This window comes from Annulohypoxylon maeteangense, assembly GCF_022496945.1.
Source record: "Annulohypoxylon maeteangense strain CBS 123835 unplaced genomic scaffold GGS22scaffold_5, whole genome shotgun sequence".
NCBI lineage: Eukaryota > Fungi > Ascomycota > Sordariomycetes > Xylariales > Hypoxylaceae > Annulohypoxylon > Annulohypoxylon maeteangense.
In genome coordinates this window covers 923,929-944,550 of record NW_025953252.1, presented here as the reverse complement: position 1 = coordinate 944,550, position 20,622 = coordinate 923,929, and the positions used below count along the sequence as shown (strand labels likewise).

Genomic DNA, 20,622 nt, shown 5'->3' with positions numbered 1-20,622 from the left:
AGCATGGCTGAGCTGGAACTACCTATGCACTACAGAGCGTAGAGTAGAGTTTCAACAGCATAAAGCCGTGTCACAAGCACATAGGTAATGAGGATACGTAGTCGAGTTGGATGTTGAAAACGGTGCTCCGGCAGTCTGGGCATAGACGCCGGTGAGTGAGGGGCAGTTCGATGCATCGACCGACCTGCTACCGAGCTTCTTGGGCGATGATTCAAGAAACTGCTGGATTTAAGAGGTGGATAGATGGCTAGGTGCAGATCAGATGTGTTATAAACTGCTACATGCAGTTGGAGACTATTATTGCTGCAGTCGCCTGCGACGACATAAGGTAGTAATATCGGAGTGTTGTTCTAGGGTAGAACCCGGATGATATCATAGTGGCTACTTCGTTTCCTTCCCTTGAGTAACTCTAACATATTCTGACATAATAATATTGGGACGTTCCTAGGGAAATCGTCGATATCTGGTCCTAAAAGGTGTTGTGGCGAATGCTGTCATACTCGGTTATATATTAATTGCTTGATTGTCGAATTATCGTCGCCGAAATGGAAGTTCACGGGCCTATAGGAGTATTAGATGTTAAAGTTATAAAGACTTTAGCAAGACCATTGGTTGAAACCCATTCATTATAGCAGCACCTAGGTAGTATCATACTTCGCTAAACCCCCAAAAGGCTAGCGTTTAGTAGCCCCTAAACGCCCTGTGATTTACAGGAAAAAACACAGTACACATACAGTGAACATCCCCAAGTATACAGTGATAAAATGGACCTACCCCGGTTTCTACCCCGGTTTCAGCTCTACCCCATCTCGATACCGGTCCCAAATGGATCACGCCCCTCTTTTTTTTCACAGATCGGGGGTGATTTGCCTCGGCTTGGTAGCTGAACAAGCTGAACATCGTCTTCATATGATCCATGTATCTGAAATGGTCCTTGGTAGCGCTTAGGCTTTCGAAAATGTAGTCTTGACTACGATAGGTGCTTATCGTCGACGTATCATGGCTCATACATTGAAAGCTTCATCGTCTACGAAGGGCTTCTTCCAGCCATATCCGGTTCTCGAACCTCAGTATACATCTGGAAAGTCGTTGGAGTCTCGATCCTCAAAATCGTCTCAGAAACTCTCAGACGATCCTGTGCTCACTCGAATCATTCGTCTGTATCTTCCCCAAGAAGCACAAAAAGAAGTCGGTGCATCTATTCACAAATTATCGCGCCGCGTGCTTGAGCCCGCTGTCCTGAGACATTCCGTTGAGGCCGAAACGAATGTCCCTACTCTACATCCCTTGACTACATTTGGTGAGGTAAATAAGACCGATCCACTCCGCACATGCGAAGGATGGAGGGTCCTCAAAGCAATAGGTATCGAGGAAGGTACTGTTTCCACGGCGTATGATAAAACCATAACGAATTACAACCGTAGAATTGCACAGTTCGGTATAGGTCACGTCTGGGGCCATACGGCAGCGATGACAATGTGTCCTATGTCCATGACAGATGGAGCGGCAACGCTCTTGTCTCGGCACTTGCAAGATCCCGACGGTGATCAGCCTGGTAGACAAGCTGTTCTCGCTGAGACATACCGCCGGCTGGTCTCCCGCGACCCCAAGGAGAGCTGGACAAGTGGTCAATGGATGACTGAGAGAACAGGGGGTAGTGATGTAAGCGGAACAGAGACAGTCGCTCGTAGACTCGCCAGGGATGAGGTCGCTAGGGAAGAGAGGCTTGGGCTCAATAAAGATAGTCTAGGTCAGCTACTGGGACCTTGGAGTATTGATGGATTCAAATGGTTTAGCAGCGCCACTGACTCAGACGTCGTGGTACTTCTGGCGCAGACTTCTTTGGGAATAAGTGCATTCCTAGTTCCTATGCGGCGCAAGGCCTATGCCCACGACCCAAATAAGCCTAGGGCAGGTGTATTTGAAGATGATGCGACCGGGCTCAACGGTATCAGGATCCAAAGACTGAAAGACAAGCTCGGTACCAAGGGCCTCCCCACCGCCGAACTCGAGCTCAAGGGAGCGCGCGGATGGCTCATCGGCCAAGAGGGCAAGGGAATCAAAGAAATATCTGCCATCCTCAATATCACACGCATCTACTCGGCCGCTGGAAGTATCTCGTATTGGTCCCGCGGCCTAGCCGTCTGCAGAGCCTTCTCCAAAGTGCGCAAAGCAAGAGGAAAATTTCTATACGACCACCCCCAACATGTCCTCTGGATGGCTAATGAGACTGTGAAATACTGGGCGGCAACTCATTTTACTTTTTTCGCCGTCGCGCTATTGGGTTGTGCAGCTCAGGGGTGGGAAGCAACCGCTGAAAACACGGCATCGGCGCCCCTAATACCCCAAGACCCTGCCCATCAGGCAGCCCTATTACGCCTCCTGACGCCCGTCGTTAAAGCACGGGTTCCTGTGGCTAGCACCACCGGACTCCGGGAGACGATGGAGTGTCTTGGGGGCGTAGGATATTGCGAGAATAACGAGGATGGCGGAACAATGAACCTGGCCAAATTATTTCGCGATTGTATCGCTAATACGATTTGGGAGGGTACTGCTAGCGTTATGGCTGAAGATGTTTGCCGTGTCATCAAAGACAAGCGCATTTCTGGCGGAAATGTCATCGAAGCCATCTTTTGCCGTTGGGCTCTAGGGGTCCTGCGGCGCTGTCAAGGATCTTTCAAGAAGGAATGTGAAGTCGTTGAAGAAAAGCTGCAGGCGCTTGTTGCGCTCGTTCAGGGGGCCTCGGCGGAGGATTTGGAGTATCGTGGCAGAGACCTTCTAGCATATCTGGAGACGATCAGTTGCTCTATCCTTCTACTCTATGACGCTAATAGTGATGGTGATGAGACTGCTTCTCATATCGCTTCACGATATGTTCGGTCACAAGCAGTTAGTAGTAGCCTCAGCTGGCAAAGGGATTCGAACCGATTCAATGATGCAGGTATTGATTCCGAGATATTTCTCGGGGCCAACTTCAGACCGAAGGTACTGGAAGGAAAATTGTAAAAGATGAAACAGCTTTCGAGTTAGATCGTAGTTCCATAACGATATTACCTCAGTCAAATTTCGAGTGTGATTTCGGCTCACTAGACAAAGCAGTTGTCCTTGTTCTACATACGCAAAGTTGATAAGCTGAAGTATTGAGCGGCCTTTGTCCTCTAACACAAACAAATCGTTGTTTCAAGAAACATCTATATAATGCCATTGATAGCCAGCATCCATCATTAAATGTTCAATCTCCAATCTCCAAATCACAGGTACATTCTTATCTCTTCATTAATCAGATCTGTATCAAACATATCACATTCTTTCAAGATGTGTTGCCGCATTATCAGCGTCGCCTTGGCCCTAATCTTTGCTTTCATTGCGGTGTTGAACATCTCTCTATTCGTAAATCCAGATGACTGGATGTCATTCCATCACTCCACTACCAGCAATCTCGATTTGGATGCCGGCCCAACTCATTACGAGATTCTCGGCATCCCTAAGTGTTCATCAGACGAGTATATCAAGGCCGCGCGTCGCCAACTAGCGCTCCAGTGGCATCCCGACAAGTTCACGGGGAGTGAAAAGGAAAATGCAAGCGAGGAAATGACTAAGATAAATCGGGCTTACGATTTTCTCATGGACAATTCGGAGCGTTGCATGTACGATTATACATTGGGTTGCGGGTACGAGCAAATGGAGGCATGCTTCCAGAAGCGGGAACGGGAGTTGCAAGAGAAGTTGAGGCAGAAACGAGAGGAGAGAAAACAAGCTCGGTCACAACCTAAACCAAAAGAAACACCTCAGGCAGAACAGAAAAGAGAAGAAAGGAAAACATCTTGGGCTGACACCTTTGAGGATTCAGGAAAAGGTGTTTTTGACAGCAGAGAGACCTTCCTTGGATGGCTTGAAAAGGTTATGAAGCGTTTTCTTCGATTCATGTTGTTTGATGTAACTTTATAGAAGTATCTACAATTGGTATGGTAGCTTAGTGGTCTTTTAATGTTTTTGACGTACACTCCTATAAGCCAACTAAAACCTATGGGTTTACAGTGACCCTCAGCGGTAATAAAACCCTATGGTGGAGGGCCTCAGCAGACTTATCCCTGTTTCGAATTTTCTAATACAGCTCTTGTAGTATTCAATGTTTGAACTGATTAAATTTGTTTAAGAAAAGAAGATAGGCTTATTGAAATTTTATAAGTGCCCTTGAGGTGTTGATTTTAGTGTTTGGAACCCGTGGTTTTATAGCGCATTAAGCCCCGAAAGACGCTATATTTGTAAGATTTTTTTTTAGCGACACGTCGCGCTAGGTACAGGTAGGTCCATTGCAAGCAGCCCTGGAGCTCATTAGAGCCGAAATATAGCGCATTGAATCACTAGAACTCCCTGTTGTTATAGTGCACCCATTCAGCCTTATTAGACAGAACCCTCCAAGTTATTACTTGATTGAATTATCAGTTTCCTAAGGTTACTAATTCATAACTGACAAGATTGCGAGAAGTTTCAAATTAATCTTCAAATGTGTACTTGAGTAACTCAATAACTACGAACAAAATCACAAACAGAAAAGAGCCTATTACATGTATCTAGTTGAGTATTTACGCTGATTAGCCTAAACCACAGTGGGGATAGCCCTATCATCTAGCCCGAATTCAGCGCTCGGGATTAAATACCTACTGGCATCATATAGGCTTACGTCCCACAACAGACACAATCTCCCCCTGATGAACCACGACCCCCTTTTCCGTTTCCTCCACCGCCTTCGCAAACAAGTTTATCCACGCCTCTCTCGTCATCGGCGCCTGCGGCTCCTTAGCCTTAGGCGGGAAGAACACGTAAAGTTCCTCCCAGACCATTAGGTAATCTTCAGTCCAAGCCTTTAAATCTTGCCGTCGGAGCTTAGCTGAAAGGGAACGAACATCGCTAAAGCCAAACTCTTCAACGTGACGTCCTAGTTCCCCCAGAAATTCAAACCCGGAGCCCCTCGCTTTTCCTGCGGCCTGGAGTAGCTGGACGATCGTGTCGCATGCAGAAGTCGATATCTCAGGTGCTGGTGGTTCGATAAAATACGTATCCGCCCGTGACTCCTCCCACTGCAACCAACCGCCGGGTTTCAGTAACGCTAGCGCGGTGGAGAGTATGGGTGCGAGATCTGATTTCACGACAATACTCGTCAAGGCTCGGGCATGGACGATGTCATAAGTGCCTATAATATCTTCAGGCAGAGGCCTGGCGAGGATATCCAACTTCTTCAAAGTGACTGACGGCGGAAGAAATGCAGGTGCAAGAAAATTAGTGGGATGAATATCGTAGCCATCTAGTTGGGCAGATACGCCCTTGCTAGAGAGCTCACGATCTAAGTCGTTCAACCAGACGCCGTTTCCGCAGCCAAGATCCGCGACTTTAAGTTCCTTATGGTCTGCGACGGCGGTTTGGATGTTCGGCTCTAAGATGTGGCCGAGAGTGTTCTGGAAGAGGAGATGTTGCAAGTGTAGGCGCGCCGAGGATCTGAAATTCCGTGCTGGAGCAACCCAGAATGTGGTTGAATCGTAGACTTGAGTTTCTTCGGAGGTGTGAGCCATCCTTGATACTTTTGATGAGGTAGGGGATATGTAATAGAGTTAGGTAAGTTTATTTTATCTTGGTAGATGCCAGAAAAGAGATGCGAGGGCTATGGGAAAAGGAAGAGGTTATATAAGATTCATAATCTAGCTCTATTTAGACCTGCAGTACATTATGGCCTAAAAATTTAACCACTGCTATAGATATCCATTATAATCCGCGGAGGCCGAAGCCTACTGGGTATTCTGCAATTAGACCCTGTTCGTAGGGCTGACAGCGGGGTTATATGGTGGGGATTAAGAGGGGGCGGGGGACAAAAGTACCCCCACAAATCACCCGAGGGGCTGGACTTGGGAGAGACTAGGGGCTATTAGCGGGGATAGGTTCGATTCCTATCAGCGCTATTAGCACCATGGATCACGCTAGTAACACCATTGAACCCCCCTAAACCTATCCTTGATCCCCTAAATTGGACGACTCTCTCAGGCGTATAGCGCTTGTTGCCACCAGGAGCATCGCGAATTAGCAGTATCATCCTTAACCACAGTAGAACCAGACGCATCCATGCTTGTCAACTGTGCTGCATTTCCATAAAGAGGCATACGCAACCCATTAACATCAGTAGGAACCGAGTTCATGACAAAACTGACGATGTATTGCTGAAGGTTATCTGCCACATTTTGAGCCACACCAGATGTTGCACCATTCTGAAATATGTACGCGGTTTCTTCCCCGTGAATCCCGGGAGGAACCGCGAACTGGACTATTCAGCCGGTTAGCAAAGTACTCCCCAAAAATGTCAAGAAAACATATGACTTACTGCCATAAGCACGGTCACTCATCGCGCCAGCTAAATATCGCGTATTGCAGACGATAGTGCTGTCTTGGATAGTAACAAGAGCGCGTTGAAACTGGTCTGTATAACCATAGGTACCATTAAACACAGCCGGATACAAGGTATTGCTGATAAATCCCAGGGTCTCATTTGAGATCGTGGGCATGGCTTCGCGGAGCATATCAAGGTAATCCTCAGTAGTCTTGATTGATGGCTTAGTGAATATGAGCCCTTCAAGCGTATTATGCGAGACCATGATGCTAATGTTCTTGTGAAATGAACCCTTCGCCAAGAGTTGTCCCGGCAAAGCAGGCACGAAAGAGCCGTCAACTGATGGCCCGTACATATTGCTTCCATACGGAGCGTGACTGTATATCTGCAGAGCATGGGCATCAATAAGTGTCTCGCTCGATAAAGATCGTAAGTCATCCAGTGACGTAACGTTCGTCATTTGCATCAGGTCGTCGAACGACATAGTTGGAATATAGTCTGTTGGCGCAGGGAGAAATGCAGGCGAGAATAAAATTGCTTGGTTGAAACCCGGCGCTTCCTCAACACCCCCAAAGCTGGTAATATGATGCATAATAGAACCGGCGCCAGCAGAAGCACCCATGACTGTGACACGATCTTTATCACCTCCAAAAAGATGAATATGTTTCTGGACCCATTTAAAAGCAAGGCGCTGGTCATACAGCCCAGCATTCCGCGTCCCATCAGCGCCAACTTCATCGCCGCCTAGCCACCCGAAAGCACCAAGTCGATAGTTTATTGCTACGAAGACGAAACCAGAATCACTGCTACTGGCTGCTAAGAGGCCGGCCGGATTAAATTTTCCGTTTCCCGTTTTCTCGCCCGAAGAGTATCCGCCGCCATAGACCTGATAAGTGTGAATAACTAGAGCGCTCAGTTCAGGGAGTAATTAAAAATCATACCCAAATGAGCACCGGAAGACCGGGGCCATTCCCGGCGAAAGCGGACCGCGGCGCAATGACATCTAAAAATAGACAATCCTCGGTGGTTCTAGGATCGGAACTGACTGCTGCTGGCGAATCGGATAGCAAGCTCTCGGCCAAATCGTAGTTGAAGGGTAACCCCGCGAGATAGCTTTTCGCAAACTGAGAGGCGATGATGGTCCAATTGCCGGAAGATTTGGGACAGACGCGGCCAATCGATCCATCGGTGATAACACATTTATCTTGGCTCGGAGGTTCAACTGGTGCCCTGAAACGGAGATTTCCTATAGGTGGTTCGGCGTATCGGATATTCGAGAAGTTATAATAACCGCCTGTCTCCTTAAAGGACTGTGTGAGTATGGTGACTGGAAAAGTCGATCTTTGAGTAACTTACATTGAGGCTTATAGCTTGATGACATTCCTATTCAACAAGTAAGCGTAATGTCTTGCAATGGTGGTTATTATTTCATACGTAACCAAGATCCACGACAGGTAGTGATGAGTTGGTAATTATCGCATTCTGACTCGAAGTGCCTTCTGCGCCAGAACATATCGACAATAGCCCAAAAGTCGTAATGAAGCCACGACAATTAGGTAACATCTTGAACTATTTATAATAGTTATGTGTCGAGACTTAAAAAAAGAGTAGTTAGAGAAAAGAGTGGCAGGGCCAAGGAATGGACAACTATGAGTGGTCTTACAACGAGAGGACAGCCCTGAGGTAGATCTAAATCGGAACATCGTGGTCAGGATCTGCTATATATATGATATTCTAGGACCCTTTTTAGAATATTTCTACTCATATTATCAGCTTCACATGCAGAGCGAATACCAACTGGAAAATTAGCATAACAGTTTCGTCGAACAGTCAGGGGCTGAGTCGTAGTTCCCAGATGTTGCTCGTGCTCCGAATCTGGTATAGTTTACGAGGACCCAATCGACCAAGGGTAACGGGTCGAAAATAAGTGGAACCGGAACCACCCTGGTTGCTGTTCACTATTAGAGGAAAACGGCCGAGTCGCCGTATCATACAGGTCATTATCGTAGAATATTTGATACAAAATCTATTTTGATGGAGCAGGAGGTGAATAGGCCGAACGTAATATTCATGCAGCCAACGTTGTTTCAAGTCGTGTCGAAGAGGTCGATTTAGCTATCGTGTAATTGAACGTGCGTTTTGAAGACTAGTCTACCGGTGGTGCAGTAATACCAGTCGGGATTGATGGGTCTTCTATCGGAATTGAATGATCTTCGTCTTGAGCTTCGCCTCTCATCTCTTTGAAAATCCATTCGAACAAGTCGGGGTATCGTTCTCCAGTCTCTTGCCATACGGCTTGGACAGTCCTTTCAGGCCAACCTTGAACCCACCAGATATGCTTGATATATCTTAGAGCGATTACCCAATGAGCTAGAAGAATAAGACTCAAGGGCTCTCGAGCTTTGATGTATTCGATGGTCATAGGGTGTACCATAGCAAGCCACATGCATGCCACATTGTACACGCCCCGCGCTCCGGCAACCCGCCTCAACGCAACTTTTAGCTTAAGTCCTGCATCGAGTAAAACGCTCTTTTTAAACTTAGCGTCGTCGCTATCCTCGCTCAGCTCAAGAATCTCAGCTAGCACTTTATCAGCGGCTGAATCGGCGCTTGGCCATGCTCGTTCGCCTATTATAGCTGTCAAGATAGCTTGCCTTAGCGTAGGGATTGTATCACTAAGGACCGCAATAGAATCCTGTCGACCGAACCGGAAGATTGATACAGTCCCTCTGTATAAGGTCATGATTTGAGCTAGTAGATCAATGATATCCAAAGCGACTCCGGCATGGAGCATAGCAAAGGCACATACTGTAAGAAGTCCAGATGCAGCTAATGCCGGTTCGCATGTTGAAGCAGTAATTGAATTGACAATTGAACGAAGTGTTTCTAGAGCGGATGCTTTATGTGTTAAAGCTGTAACAATGTGCGGTGAGCGGGTTTGAGAACTAGTCGTTAGAACAGGTGTCAGGGAGGCGAGATGAAGCGCGGAGATGGTCAACATGGAATGATAGACGTAGGCATGTTCAAACGAGTGCCGAATAACAGCATTATGAAAACTTGATAAGACTTCGACAGGTACATCCAAGGACGTGAAGACAGGTGAGACCTCGGTGGCATAATGGTAGAAGAGCTGCTCGGTAGTTGGGTCAAACATCAAAGGTCCTCTATAAAGTGGGGCGGTTATATCCGACGGTCTTATCGAAGGGGTTCGCTTTGGCGAGTATATACGAGGCGTAAGGTCGAGGGATTGGCGGCCTTGCTGTGAAGCAGATATGTCAATAGTAGATGATGTTGTTGAAGAATCTGGTGCTGATCCAAGATCATTGTAGTCTCCGAATGGATTATATGATGACATGAGATGTCTGTAAGTGCAGTCTTGGCCTTTCTTCATACATCGTGCACAACTGGGCTGCTCTTGGTCGCACTTAAAATCGAGTTAGGGGTTCGTTACCTGTAGATATTTAGTAGAACGTTACGAACCTTCAACCTCCTTGATTTGCATTGAATGCAGCCATGATGGGAATTCTTATGAGACTTCCTACATGACATTTCTTGAAAGTCGTGGTCAGTTGTTAGTCTGTAAATCGGATAGTCATTGCTAGATATTCTACAAGAATGACCTCGATGAAGTGGTAAGTAAGATGGAGGATTGTTGGTTGTACGGCAAGGTACTAGGTACCTGGCCAGTGGATCCTGATGGAATTATTCAGCAGTGACATTATGTAATCTTGCTAGTCCCAACTTGGAAATTGGTTCCAAGCCATTAACTCCGATATGCGGATTTAACAATTGCCCCACTTAGTCAGCCCTACAATGCCGCTTGACAGGTAAAACACCCGCTAAACTAAACTATTAACGCTCTTCATCTAGGGACCTATTTAGGTCACCGTCACATAAATACCTGTATGGAAGGTACTAGGTATGTGGTAGGCATATATTGTATAATAAGTACCTAGGTAGCGAGTAGCGTATTTTTGCTACGCGAGCAGAATTGTCGCGCTGCAAGAAGTCGCCAAACTTAAGTAAATGCAATTCAGCGCATTGATTGGATGCGAAGAATGGCTGAGGCGTGACACCGGTCGCAGCGATCGAGGCCACCGGCGTGGCGCAATCGCTTTCAAGACACCCAACTACCCCTCTCTCTTCCTAACAGCCTCCTCTATCTTTTTCCATTCTTCCAGCCTTAAAATTTCATCCAACAATAAATCGGCAACTACCTAGTAGCATTCTAGTGATATAGCATCATGATGGAAGCCAATCGCGACCCTGATATGGAAATCAGCGCAAAAAGTTCGACAACGGCGGGTGACATAACTCCAACCCACTCAGTCGCAACAGAAGATGTCGATTCGTTACCCGACTACACCCATAGTTACCTCTCCCCACCTCCGTTTATCAAGGAGACCGTGCCGTGCCCGGGTAATACATATATAATTCGTCATCCCGTTACAGGACGACAGATTACTCTCGAACGAGGAGAGCTGCGTCTCAAGCATCATACAGGCGAGCAAGGAGGATACCACTGGGTCTGCGTCGAGAAAGGCGGGTGGCTAGGATTCTACGACCCCATACATGGCACGTATATGGGTCGCAATAATAAGGGTGGCTATATGGCCAAGGTCAAGCACCATGCTGGCTGGGAGAACTTTTGCGCGCGAAGGCATCCGGATGGCGGCTATCTCCTTTTGACATCGCACTGGTTCTGTCTGATGAAGATGGATGTCGACAAAAGCGGGACTAAATTAGTCGAAACATTTGGTGAGGGTAAGGGGACCGCATGGGAGTTTGTGAAAGTCTAAGTGGTGGGCTGACCTTGTCTTGTTGCTCGTCTGGATCGCTCTTTCCAGTAAGATATGAGGACTGTTGTTTAAATGTTTGATAAGTACCTAGGTATTAGGGTAGGTAGGGAGTTCGGGAATTTCAAGGTTCGTCAATGTGGTTTCTAGCGAGAATGCAAGATTTAAATAAAGTTTCAACATGCCAATAACGATAACATATACCATTCTGCCTATTAACATCAAGTGCTACAAGCTTCTCAGCCTCTTCTTTATAAGGTACCTACCTACTTACAAGGCAGTTACTAGACATGTTTATATATGAGGCAAGTCCCTATCAACCCCTTTCCGCGTGGAACGTACCTAGGTATAGCTGTCTGAATGTCCAAATTGTTAACGTCTTCACCTATAAAGATAGGTAGGTTTTCAATGGCCAAAGCAATGATACAGACACGGAATCATCACGCTTTGCTTGAAGAGTTCATACCTACCTACCTAATTAGGCTGAGGGTCGAGTTAAGGACGAAAACCTGAACACTGATCGAATGTCACCTTGCAGGATATCTTGCCTCAAGAGAACAACGTGATTTCCATAAATATTACTCATTTTATGACTTGTTTCACGTAGCATGAATCAGACTTAGGAACTGATTATCCTGTAGAGATGCTTTCGCCATCCCTTTATCATATGGCTTATCATGTATTACAGACAATTCACGTTCTAGATCTATACAAGGTGATGTTTAACATTGGAGTTAAGATTTCCTTGTTCACAGTCTCACGTCACTTGCCAACGTATGGGCTCGAGTCATAAAGTTGGTGCCCAGTTGGTAAATGTGACCATGTCTAAATCATGCTAGCACATTCAAATGGTTACCTAGGGTATCTCAAGTGATGCTTCGTTTCATTGAAATATCTTTGGACTTCCTACCGAAATTTTGATAATATTTGCCACCAGCCAGCGCACTATTCGGTGTAAGTCCCTTTTGGCCCCGATGACACCCTAACCACATCTGTCGGCGCCCGAAGGCAACAAATTTGCCCCAGAAGTGAATTCCTTTAAGACCCGACCTTAATTCACTCGAATGAGTGCTTATTTGATATAGTGAGATGATGATTTAGGTAAAAAAAACATGAATGTTGTTATGGGCTTGCATGAGTGCTTACCTATACTAAGATGTTTGAATTTCATATCTGATAATTGAGGCCTACTAATGACTTGAAGTGTTGTTACGGGTTCGGAAAGGTAGTAGGGCGTGAATATAAACGCCCAGGATGTGTAAGACCAAGATGTTCTGGTTGTCCATTTGAGCAGGTGCCATTGTGACAGTAACGTTCTCTACGACCCGGGTAGAATAGGTAGATAGTAAGAACAACTATATGAGGAGAACATACATAGGATAACCTTGGTGTTTTCGTTTGTGTCAAGATAGGTATCCAGGTGTTGGTTTCTCAATGTCGGTTAAGTACCTAGGTACCTACCTAGGTAGGTAGATACCTGATAGGTATCAGGGGAAATCGTAAGGCGGATCGCCTCAAAGCTCCTGCTACGGGAACTCTATATATGTTTTCATATATATAAAGCTTTAAAGGGCGGGCTTGTCTACCTAGTTTTATGCAGCGACTTATCTTTCATAGATGCACCAAAAGCAGTCCGTAAAGACCTTTGAAATGAAGTTAGATTTTGAGGCTGAACCCCTTTAACCTACCTAAGGAATCCAATCGTGCAGTCCCCTGAGTCGATAAATTCGTAATCGACATAGACTCCTCTATATAAAAATGCCTGAATCATGCAGGTATACATTCAAGTGAACTTGCTAACTATGGCATTGTCCCGCAGGGTGTATGTGTTGAGTTACTCCGAATCCCGTGCAACTCCATTCCAAGACAACCTGAATAAGACATCGTATTCAGATTAAATCATGTCTTCGTGGTGATATAGCTACCAATATATGTATTTGCATACCTTAAGTACCCAGTAGTTACTACCTCGTAGGTAATTAGTACCTGCATGATAAGTCTAGGTATTTATTAATAAAGAGATACCTTTTTGAGGAATAAAATCAACAATGTGTGCGACGAGACGCAACAAAACAGCAAGGAAACGATGAGGTCGTTGCGCGAAGAGCTCGAAATTACCTATTCCCAACCGAGGAACACGGTACGGAGAACCTTTCAGCAACCCATGGTTCCCCGAGGGCTGAATCTCGATCCTGCTGAACCAGCCACCAGTCCTCCAACAGTCCAGACCTCTGACAGTGCGATCTCTAGCTCAGTCCTTCCGATGAAAGGATCGACGATAAACGAGTATTTCGCGTGTTATTAGATCATTAACCCAACGGGGTGTACCGTTATCCCATTGACTGGTAGCAGTCCCCAGTCGGAGAATAGGAAGGGCAATACATGAAGAACTTCAATACTCCAGCCGGTGGTGGAAATAAGGCGTACAATATCTTGCAATGCAGCGCAAGAAATTATCGTGGAACTCAATAGTCTGGTGATCATGCCTATCGTATATAAGCGACCGAGACCGCTATAGGAATGGTGGAAATACTTATCTAGCGTCTAGTACGACACGATACGAAGAGGCAGGGTTTCGTCATTTTTGCGGGAGGTCGCTTAGATAAAAAGGAAAAGTAATAACACCTACCGCAAATATCAGCGACATGGATATGAGTACCCAAGTGTGGAAGTTGATAGTGGCTGAATAGTGGTTAAATTAAAGTGAAAATGTTTTGAGATGCGGACATTAGAGAGGGGAATATTTCCCCCCTTCCCCGTCCGATCTTATCCCAACATGATTTTCTACCGGACCTGACGGAATGGGTAAGATGCGAAAATAAAGACAATAATAATATTTTTGGGGTAAATTTATAACTCAAGTCGCCAATACCTACCTAGGAGGTAGGTAGCTTAATCGAGAGTAAGCTGATGCTAAGAAGATTCAGAATCGTGCTGGGGCTCAGCATACTGTACCCAAACGTTGGGCAGATAATCATAACCTACTACTTTTTGCGTGTCTTATTTATACTGGTGCGACCATGGTGCGTGGGGCCTTAAGTTAGGAGTCGGGCATTCAATAACTGTTGCTCATGGAAACTGGAGCTCATTATTAGTTAAAGATGTGGTGGATTTAAAGAGGTTTTCTATTTTATAACTTGTCAGAATTCAGAATTCAAAATTCAGAAACCAGAAACTAAAACGATTCTACCAGTTGTTTCATCTCAGGTATTTCAGGTATCAAGGGGTGAGAATCGAACGGTATTACCCGTACCCGTGTCCAATGCACTATGTACTACAGTACGACCGGATTCCCCACACCCTTGTAGTTTTACCCCCTATTTTGTATCTACTCACGCCTGGTACATATCCATGAATCTCTTAATAACAAGATGTCCGTCTTTCGCTGGGGATCGAGTCTTTGCTGGATATTTAATATTATGTTCTCATATTACTTAAAAATGTCGATTCCTTACCTCGGCGTTGATTGATTGATTGGTTAGGGATTTATCTCCAAGTAATGTGGATACAACAAACAAGGAACACATCAGAGCCTCAAAGGCCGCTATCTTTTCATAAGCCAATATACCTGGTAGACACCTATTCGGGAGCACAGACCTTCACCGGACCTGGCACTCTAGTAAGCACAATTGTCCATGGTCAGTCGCCGAACGTCCGATGAACTCGAGATACAACGACAGTATGCTGAACAAGATGATATTGTAAGCCGCCCAGAAGAAGATGGATCTGGATCTGGAGCTGCGTATGTCTTTTTCCCACTCAAACTTCGCGTTTTCTAATTGTCGGTAGTGCTCCTGTGGACATCCACGAATGAATATCCATGTCGAATATTGCGAAAATTGTGGGGAACCAAGGTGTGCGTATTGTCGGGTCGACAAGATTCAATCGCGGAACTAGATCAAGGGGAATAATGTTGTGGAGGGGGAAAATTCGGGATCCTTGCCTCGGTAATCATCCAGGGGAATATCATCGGTATACAGACGTCAATGTAAGGGGATTCCAATGCGTATTGAATACCATTGGTTGGCCCTCGGATTAATAATATCGGCATTCTAAAATAGGTCGCGTCGATCACGATACGTCGAAATGTGGCACCGAAAACTCCCGTCTGTTGGTATCAGAACAGTAATCGAGGATTAGGTCAGCCCCTCTATTTGTTGAATATCGAGTTCTTCTTCTATTTCCATTTTCTTGGATCTGAGTTGATGTGGTAGCCAATCCTTCACCTTTTCCCTAAAGCATCCCCAACCGAGCAGCGAGCCAAGGATCATCCATATCACTCCCTCAAAGACAGCAATCGATGCTATCAATGCCCCTAAACTCGGCTTCATCGGAATATAGCCGTCCTGTGTACTAAGGAGGCTGAAGGCCAACCCAAACGGTAGGGAGAGCTGACGCAACCACCTGTTAGCCACACATGCTAGCACGGGACTTGGGGACTCAGCTGCTTTACAAATGTCATCCAGGTCAGGACCTTGACGTCCCTAGCCGTCTTTTTCTGGAAAAATGCTGACTCGTTATCTTCGAGGGCGATTCGATCATTGAACTGTTCTAGTTAAGTTTTTATCTTTCGGTATGAAGGTAAGCCTTAACTTACGTCACGGGCCATGTCTTCACAGCAGACCAGCTCGTGTTTATACTTGTTCCGCAGACGCTCCAAGCGGATGATCTGCTGGTCCACGTCAACGAGAGACCTCCGCAGTCGATTTAAGTGGTTAGCATCATCGGTTGACATGAAATAATTCAGCCCATGATCGCTGAACATCTTCCACTCTTCGCTGTATTGATTCAGAATACCCATAATCTTTCGCAAAACCTCAAGACTTCGTCTCATCCAGTCTTGATGTTCTTCCCTCAGTCGTGACCTACTCTTATCCGTATCCGAAGAGACCCTCTGATAGCCATTCTTGTATGACACTCTGCAAATCATTTTATTCCAGTTCTTCCCCTGATAGTAAATTAATACCGTTAGCTGACATGTGCTTCAAAATGGGTAAAGTCAGGGTTAGTCTTGTTCAAGAAAGAGTACCCACGTATGTTTGAATAGCTTCATCTATAACCGTAAACACGTGCCACGATTCCTTGTTTACTTGTTTCAAACTATTCCCAATAGCTATGAGCCAATGCTCTCGTGCATCGCACGGTAGGTCTCCCATAGGTCTTTTGCCAGCTGCGAAAGGATCCGGCATGACACCATCCTGTCCCTGTGCAATGTACTCTTCGATACTCTCAGGGTCATCGTCAATTGTAAAGTACCGGTCTTTGATGAGAAAGCCAGTCCATGAGTAGCGACTTGGTCCAGAAATTAAACAAGATGTATTAGATTCGTATAGATATTTTGTCGGGCTATTATCAACTTTTTTGCCCATGTTGTAAAGGAATGTAATTTCATGGTGCTTCCGCAGTCTTCGACCATCTTTCTGTGGCAATCTCTGTTCTCTTAGTAAAACGCAAGGCAGATGGAATTCGAATGTGAAGAATGGGAAATGATCGCGCTAACATTCATATTAGCTACACGACACAGGGATGATATTCAATGGCGAACCTCATACCTGGATATTAGCATTGATGAGGGGGTCAAAACGAAGATGGTTGAATATAAATTCGCCTACAACACCGACTTGGTAGTTTGGTGTACTTGCCGCGAGAGCAACAACAGTCCAAGGCGTCAAATTTGGGATATATCTGCAACGAATAGGTAAGCTGATGACTTCCAATGACACAAAGGCTTCTTTACACTCTTTGTATCCCCGCATACTGTTCCTTACTTCGCTTCGTTGGCTGGCGTGACGAGGCATCAGCCCCCTCTCTCTTCGCCGTCTTACGTACCTCATTCTTTGGTTTTACAAGAGCTTGATGTAAGCCCAATGCTGAGGTGCCAACGCCATCGTCAAGTAACGCTACGAGTTCGGTCTTTGCGCGTTCATTTTCTCGCAAGCCTCTGATATCTGTGCCCTGACAGAACTCCACCACTCCTTTCGTCGTATAGTTACAGGTTTCATTTTCATCGCAACCCTGCATGAAGTGGGGGATGAAGTCCGAATCAATACCGTGGTCGCTCAACGCGTCGACGAAAGGGTCATCATATTGGCTGCTTAAGTTCTGATTCTGGCTAGAGTCCAAAGCATTATCCCAGCAATAGAGTGGTTGTGGGGATGGGGCCATGTTGATTGAAAATCATATAAACACTGACATGGATCCGGTTACCACGAGCCTCGTGCATTGATCCCGGCCTGGATAGACGGCCACCATGAAGTATATGAGAATGAGGAGAAAGATAACAGGTGGGCTTTTGCCTGGCGGAAATGCACAATCTCCCCAACGTGTGTCCTAGGTTCATTATCGTGGTCCAATACTAGTGGACTGCTTATTGTCCACATCATGATCAGCCAGCCGTGAAGTATGTGAGACATTGCGAAGAAGATCATGATTGCCTGAGAAATTTAGATAATGCATGCAGCATCGTACCGAACGAAGCTCGAATGCTATTTACGCTGTTGTCTCACCTCAGGCTGCTTTGCTGGCACGTATTTGTAGAGGATATCGAGTCAGATAGTCGAGAAATACGGCGAGGTGCCTTAGCCGAGAGGCAGGATAATCAGAACATAGCCACGGGAGTACTACATTAGTAGACAAGGCTACCGGTTGGGTAGGATCCTGGGTTGCCTCAATAGGCATCTTCATCCTTATACTCTGCGTCACTTTTATCATGACCAAACAATGAGTTAATATCAGGGCTAGGAAGATTTGGTTCACATATAAACCAGGCGACCCTTTAGCTTAACCCGGTAATCGGTTGGTGGTGACGCTTCGTGTAACGGTCGCAGTAAGCACACCGTGGCGGCGCCTACCACGTCTTATGTATAGCTCCTGTATTGTAGGTATATATAAGCCAAGGCACCCTATCATTTCTCCAAGCTTTCAACAAATGATATGACATTACCTACCTAACGACCCCAAATTCCGTCAAAAGAAAAGTTTGTTCTGATCGGGCATCTAAATGCATGCCCAACTTCGTCTCAATGGCTGTGCGGCTGGATTAGATATTACATGAATCTCATATTAACAGCGAGACCGCCCAAGCCTCCCGACATACTTAGGCGAAGGCCGTCTCCAAACATTTCGGGCGACTGCAGTGTATCTATCTATCTTTATGAAATGGCGACATGCTCTATTGATGGCCTCGAGGCTCTCCTAAGAGAGCTCGACGTAGGCGTCCCAATACCCACGTTCGCCGGGTCGGATGCCCGATGGAAACCGATCGACATCTATCGGAGCTACTTAGCCGATACCGCTTCAAAAGTGCTGGGCTGCGATGCAGGTCTAGCATATGAGGCTATCCAAAGCGCGGGTGGTAAAGACAATAGCGACCTAACGCTCGTCTTACCGAAACTGAAATGGGGTAATTCTGACCCGAAGGACCTTGCCAAGGAGACTTTTATGAAGGTGACAAAACATTAAGGCTGCCTTTAATTATTCAAACTCGCCCGCTCATGTCTGATTCGCAGTTTCGATCAACGCCCCTATTCCAGATGCCATTGCCCGACGGCGTACATTTACGCTTCGTCTTTTCAACCTTGTCACTGCCTCGTTTGGTACTCTCATACATCCATGATCGCATGGAGTACTACGGACAAGGCAGACCATTGATAGACCAAATGATACCCCTCATTGATGGTACCACCAAGAAAATGATCATTGAGTTCTCGTCCCCAAACCTCGCCACAAAATTCAGCTCCCATCACCTTCGGAGTACAGTTCTTGGCGCACAGATCGCTAATCTGTACGAAACCATGGGATGGGATGTAGTAAGATTGAACTTTCTGGGAGATTGGGGGAAAGAAATTGGCCTACTAGGTGTTGGGTGGAAGAAATTTGGCTCGGAAGAGGCGTTTCAGGAGAACCCGATGGGCCACCTTCATGACATCTATGAAAAGATTAACGAACAATTCAAGCCCGAGAAGGAGACTAGTCGCAAAGCTCGTGATGAAGGTCACGACACTGCTGAAATTGAAAGACAAGGTATTTTCGCGGAGCGAGATGGTTTCTCCAAGAGGATGGAAGACGGCGAGTCGGAGGAAATCGGCTTTTGGAAGCGGGTGCGCGACGCTAGCATCGCCTATTACACTCACGAATACGAACGACTCGGCGTTAAATTTGACGAATTTTCTGGTGAGTCGCAGGTCAGCCCGGAGTCGATTGCAGAAGTCGAGTCCGTTCTCAAGGAGAAGGGTATCTATGAAGAAAGTGATGGCTCTTGGATCATTGACTATAGCAAGCATGGACCCAAAAGTCTCGGCGTTTCGGTCTTAAGGGGTCGCACCGGGAGCACATCATATCTTCTTCGAGACATTGCCGCCGTTCTCGATCGCAGTAAGAAGTACTCATTCGATAAAATGATCTATGTCGTCGCGGCCGAGCAAGACGTCCACTTCCAAAAAGTGTTCCAAGCGCTTCGGTACATGGGTCATGAAGATTTGGCAGCCAAGCTTGAACATGTAAATTTCGGGAAAGTTCAGGGTCCATCCAAGGGTTTGAAAGAAGCTCATTTGCTCGGAGAGATCCTAGATCAATCGGTCAAGGATACTTCCGATGCGCTCAGATCAGACTCGAATGGCCACACTGAGATAAACGACGATGAGAAATCCGTGGAAATCCTTGGTGTAACCTCCCTAATCACTCAGTACTGTGGACTCAACAAACGTGCCACCTCTTACACCTTCAACTCACAGAAGCTCGGTCCATTCGAAGGCAACACAGGCCCCAGTCTACAGCTTTGCTATGCTAAACTCAGCGCCAAGATCAATGACTCAAATCCCGAAGAGGCGGTGTTAGCTAACATCGACTATACATACCTGCAGGAAGATCCCTGGATGGACCTTATTCGTGCGATGGCCAAATACCCAGACGCTGTTGATGCAGCAATCAAGAGCCACGAACCATCCCTGGTCCTCACATACTTGTTCCATCTTGCCGAAGAACTTCAATACTGTCTAAACGATGAAAGCGACGACAAAAGCGGAAGTAAGCGAAAAACGAGTCCCGAAGAACCACCCGAGGCTATCCTAGCCCAGACCGTTTTATACAAGTACGCACAGCAGGTACTTAAGAACGGGATGGCTATCCTTGGAATAGTTCCAATATCATGATGAAGTCGATCGGTTTAGTTTCTAGACTGTTGGTCTATCCGTTATCGGGAAATCTCGATCAGTCGCTGAAGGTAGGGAAGGGAAAATAGCCATGAAATTGTTTCGATATAGTCTTTTTAAGTCGTGTCAACCACCGTCGTTTTAGGATACCATGTACAAACAGTCGAAGTCATTAGCGAGGAAAAAAAAAGCCAGGAAACAAGGAAGGTATGCGTTGGGCCTTGAATGAACGATCTCTACCAAGCCTATGTCAAGGCAATGGCGTTTCCTAAAATTCATCATCTTTCCTTGATGTATCTTC

The 20,622-nt window shown here is 46.1% G+C and overlaps 9 protein-coding genes across 9 annotated transcripts; 4 read left to right on the top strand and 5 right to left on the bottom strand.

Annotated features, from left to right (window-relative positions):
- The first annotated feature begins 808 nt into the window (after window positions 1–808).
- GGS22DRAFT_158525 (uncharacterized protein) lies at window positions 809–3,215 on the top strand. Its single transcript, XM_047960650.1, has one exon. The coding sequence runs from the start codon at window positions 1,000–1,002 to the stop codon at window positions 3,004–3,006; it is 2,007 nt and encodes a 668-aa protein (XP_047820549.1). The 5' UTR covers window positions 809–999; the 3' UTR covers window positions 3,007–3,215.
- A 100-nt stretch (window positions 3,216–3,315) lies between these two features.
- GGS22DRAFT_186787 (DnaJ domain-containing protein) lies at window positions 3,316–3,948 on the top strand (the record flags this gene model as incomplete). The annotated part of the gene is made up of 1 exon (XM_047964502.1): window positions 3,316–3,948. The coding sequence occupies one exon, from the start codon at window positions 3,316–3,318 to the stop codon at window positions 3,946–3,948; it is 633 nt and encodes a 210-aa protein (XP_047820548.1).
- A 561-nt stretch (window positions 3,949–4,509) lies between these two features.
- Window positions 4,510–5,893, bottom strand: GGS22DRAFT_116820 (uncharacterized protein). The gene has a single exon (XM_047958117.1). The coding sequence runs from the start codon at window positions 5,568–5,570 to the stop codon at window positions 4,671–4,673; it is 900 nt and encodes a 299-aa protein (XP_047820547.1). The 5' UTR covers window positions 5,571–5,893; the 3' UTR covers window positions 4,510–4,670.
- On the bottom strand, window positions 5,802–8,264 carry GGS22DRAFT_116810 (alpha/beta-hydrolase). The gene is made up of 6 exons (XM_047958115.1): window positions 8,040–8,264; window positions 7,811–7,971; window positions 7,733–7,759; window positions 7,318–7,677; window positions 6,371–7,262; window positions 5,802–6,313 (listed from the first exon to the last, which is right to left on the bottom strand). Exons 2-6 carry the CDS (start codon window positions 7,937–7,939, stop codon window positions 6,033–6,035), a joined length of 1,689 nt encoding a protein of 562 aa, XP_047820546.1. The 5' UTR covers window positions 7,940–7,971; window positions 8,040–8,264; the 3' UTR covers window positions 5,802–6,032.
- On the bottom strand, window positions 8,265–10,031 carry GGS22DRAFT_116813 (uncharacterized protein). Its single transcript, XM_047958116.1, has 2 exons — window positions 9,857–10,031; window positions 8,265–9,800 (listed from the first exon to the last, which is right to left on the bottom strand). Exons 1-2 carry the CDS (start codon window positions 9,923–9,925, stop codon window positions 8,523–8,525), a joined length of 1,347 nt encoding a protein of 448 aa, XP_047820545.1. The 5' UTR covers window positions 9,926–10,031; the 3' UTR covers window positions 8,265–8,522.
- A 257-nt stretch (window positions 10,032–10,288) lies between these two features.
- GGS22DRAFT_158523 (uncharacterized protein) lies at window positions 10,289–11,380 on the top strand. The gene has a single exon (XM_047960649.1). The coding sequence runs from the start codon at window positions 10,621–10,623 to the stop codon at window positions 11,173–11,175; it is 555 nt and encodes a 184-aa protein (XP_047820544.1). The 5' UTR covers window positions 10,289–10,620; the 3' UTR covers window positions 11,176–11,380.
- A 3,928-nt stretch (window positions 11,381–15,308) lies between these two features.
- Window positions 15,309–17,337, bottom strand: GGS22DRAFT_186782 (uncharacterized protein; the record flags this gene model as incomplete). Its single annotated transcript, XM_047964501.1, has 6 exons — window positions 15,309–15,563; window positions 15,626–15,718; window positions 15,770–16,120; window positions 16,206–16,667; window positions 16,725–16,857; window positions 16,931–17,337. 6 exons carry the CDS (start codon window positions 17,335–17,337, stop codon window positions 15,309–15,311), a joined length of 1,701 nt encoding a protein of 566 aa, XP_047820543.1.
- Window positions 17,331–17,711, bottom strand: GGS22DRAFT_158500 (uncharacterized protein). Its single transcript, XM_047960648.1, has one exon. It carries the CDS (start codon window positions 17,598–17,600, stop codon window positions 17,376–17,378), a length of 225 nt encoding a protein of 74 aa, XP_047820542.1. The 5' UTR covers window positions 17,601–17,711; the 3' UTR covers window positions 17,331–17,375.
- A 619-nt stretch (window positions 17,712–18,330) lies between these two features.
- On the top strand, window positions 18,331–20,321 carry GGS22DRAFT_186781 (arginyl-tRNA synthetase; the record flags this gene model as incomplete). Its single annotated transcript, XM_047964500.1, has 2 exons — window positions 18,331–18,618; window positions 18,681–20,321. 2 exons carry the CDS (start codon window positions 18,331–18,333, stop codon window positions 20,319–20,321), a joined length of 1,929 nt encoding a protein of 642 aa, XP_047820541.1.
- Between the last annotated feature and the right edge of the window lie 301 nt (window positions 20,322–20,622).

Bases quoted from the DNA above. Each gene is read 5' to 3' on its own strand.
- GGS22DRAFT_116813 (XM_047958116.1), bottom strand. From the start codon at position 9,925: ATGTCATGTAGGAAGTCTCATAAGAATTCCCATCATGGCTGCATTCAA. The intron at 9,801-9,856 runs GTTCGTAACGTT...CTCGATTTTAAG, and splicing joins GCAAATCAAGGAGGTTGAAG to TGCGACCAAGAGCAGCCCAG.
- GGS22DRAFT_158500 (XM_047960648.1), bottom strand. From the start codon at position 17,600: ATGATCTTCTTCGCAATGTCTCACATACTTCACGGCTGGCTGATCATG.
- GGS22DRAFT_158523 (XM_047960649.1), top strand. From the start codon at position 10,621: ATGATGGAAGCCAATCGCGACCCTGATATGGAAATCAGCGCAAAAAGT.
- GGS22DRAFT_116820 (XM_047958117.1), bottom strand. From the start codon at position 5,570: ATGGCTCACACCTCCGAAGAAACTCAAGTCTACGATTCAACCACATTC.
- GGS22DRAFT_116810 (XM_047958115.1), bottom strand. From the start codon at position 7,939: ATGTTACCTAATTGTCGTGGCTTCATTACGACTTTTGGGCTATTGTCG. The intron at 7,760-7,810 runs GTATGAAATAAT...CTTGTTGAATAG, and splicing joins CTGTCGTGGATCTTGGTTAC to GAATGTCATCAAGCTATAAG. The intron at 7,263-7,317 runs GTATGATTTTTA...CACACTTATCAG, and splicing joins GTCTTCCGGTGCTCATTTGG to GTCTATGGCGGCGGATACTC.
- GGS22DRAFT_158525 (XM_047960650.1), top strand. From the start codon at position 1,000: ATGGCTCATACATTGAAAGCTTCATCGTCTACGAAGGGCTTCTTCCAG.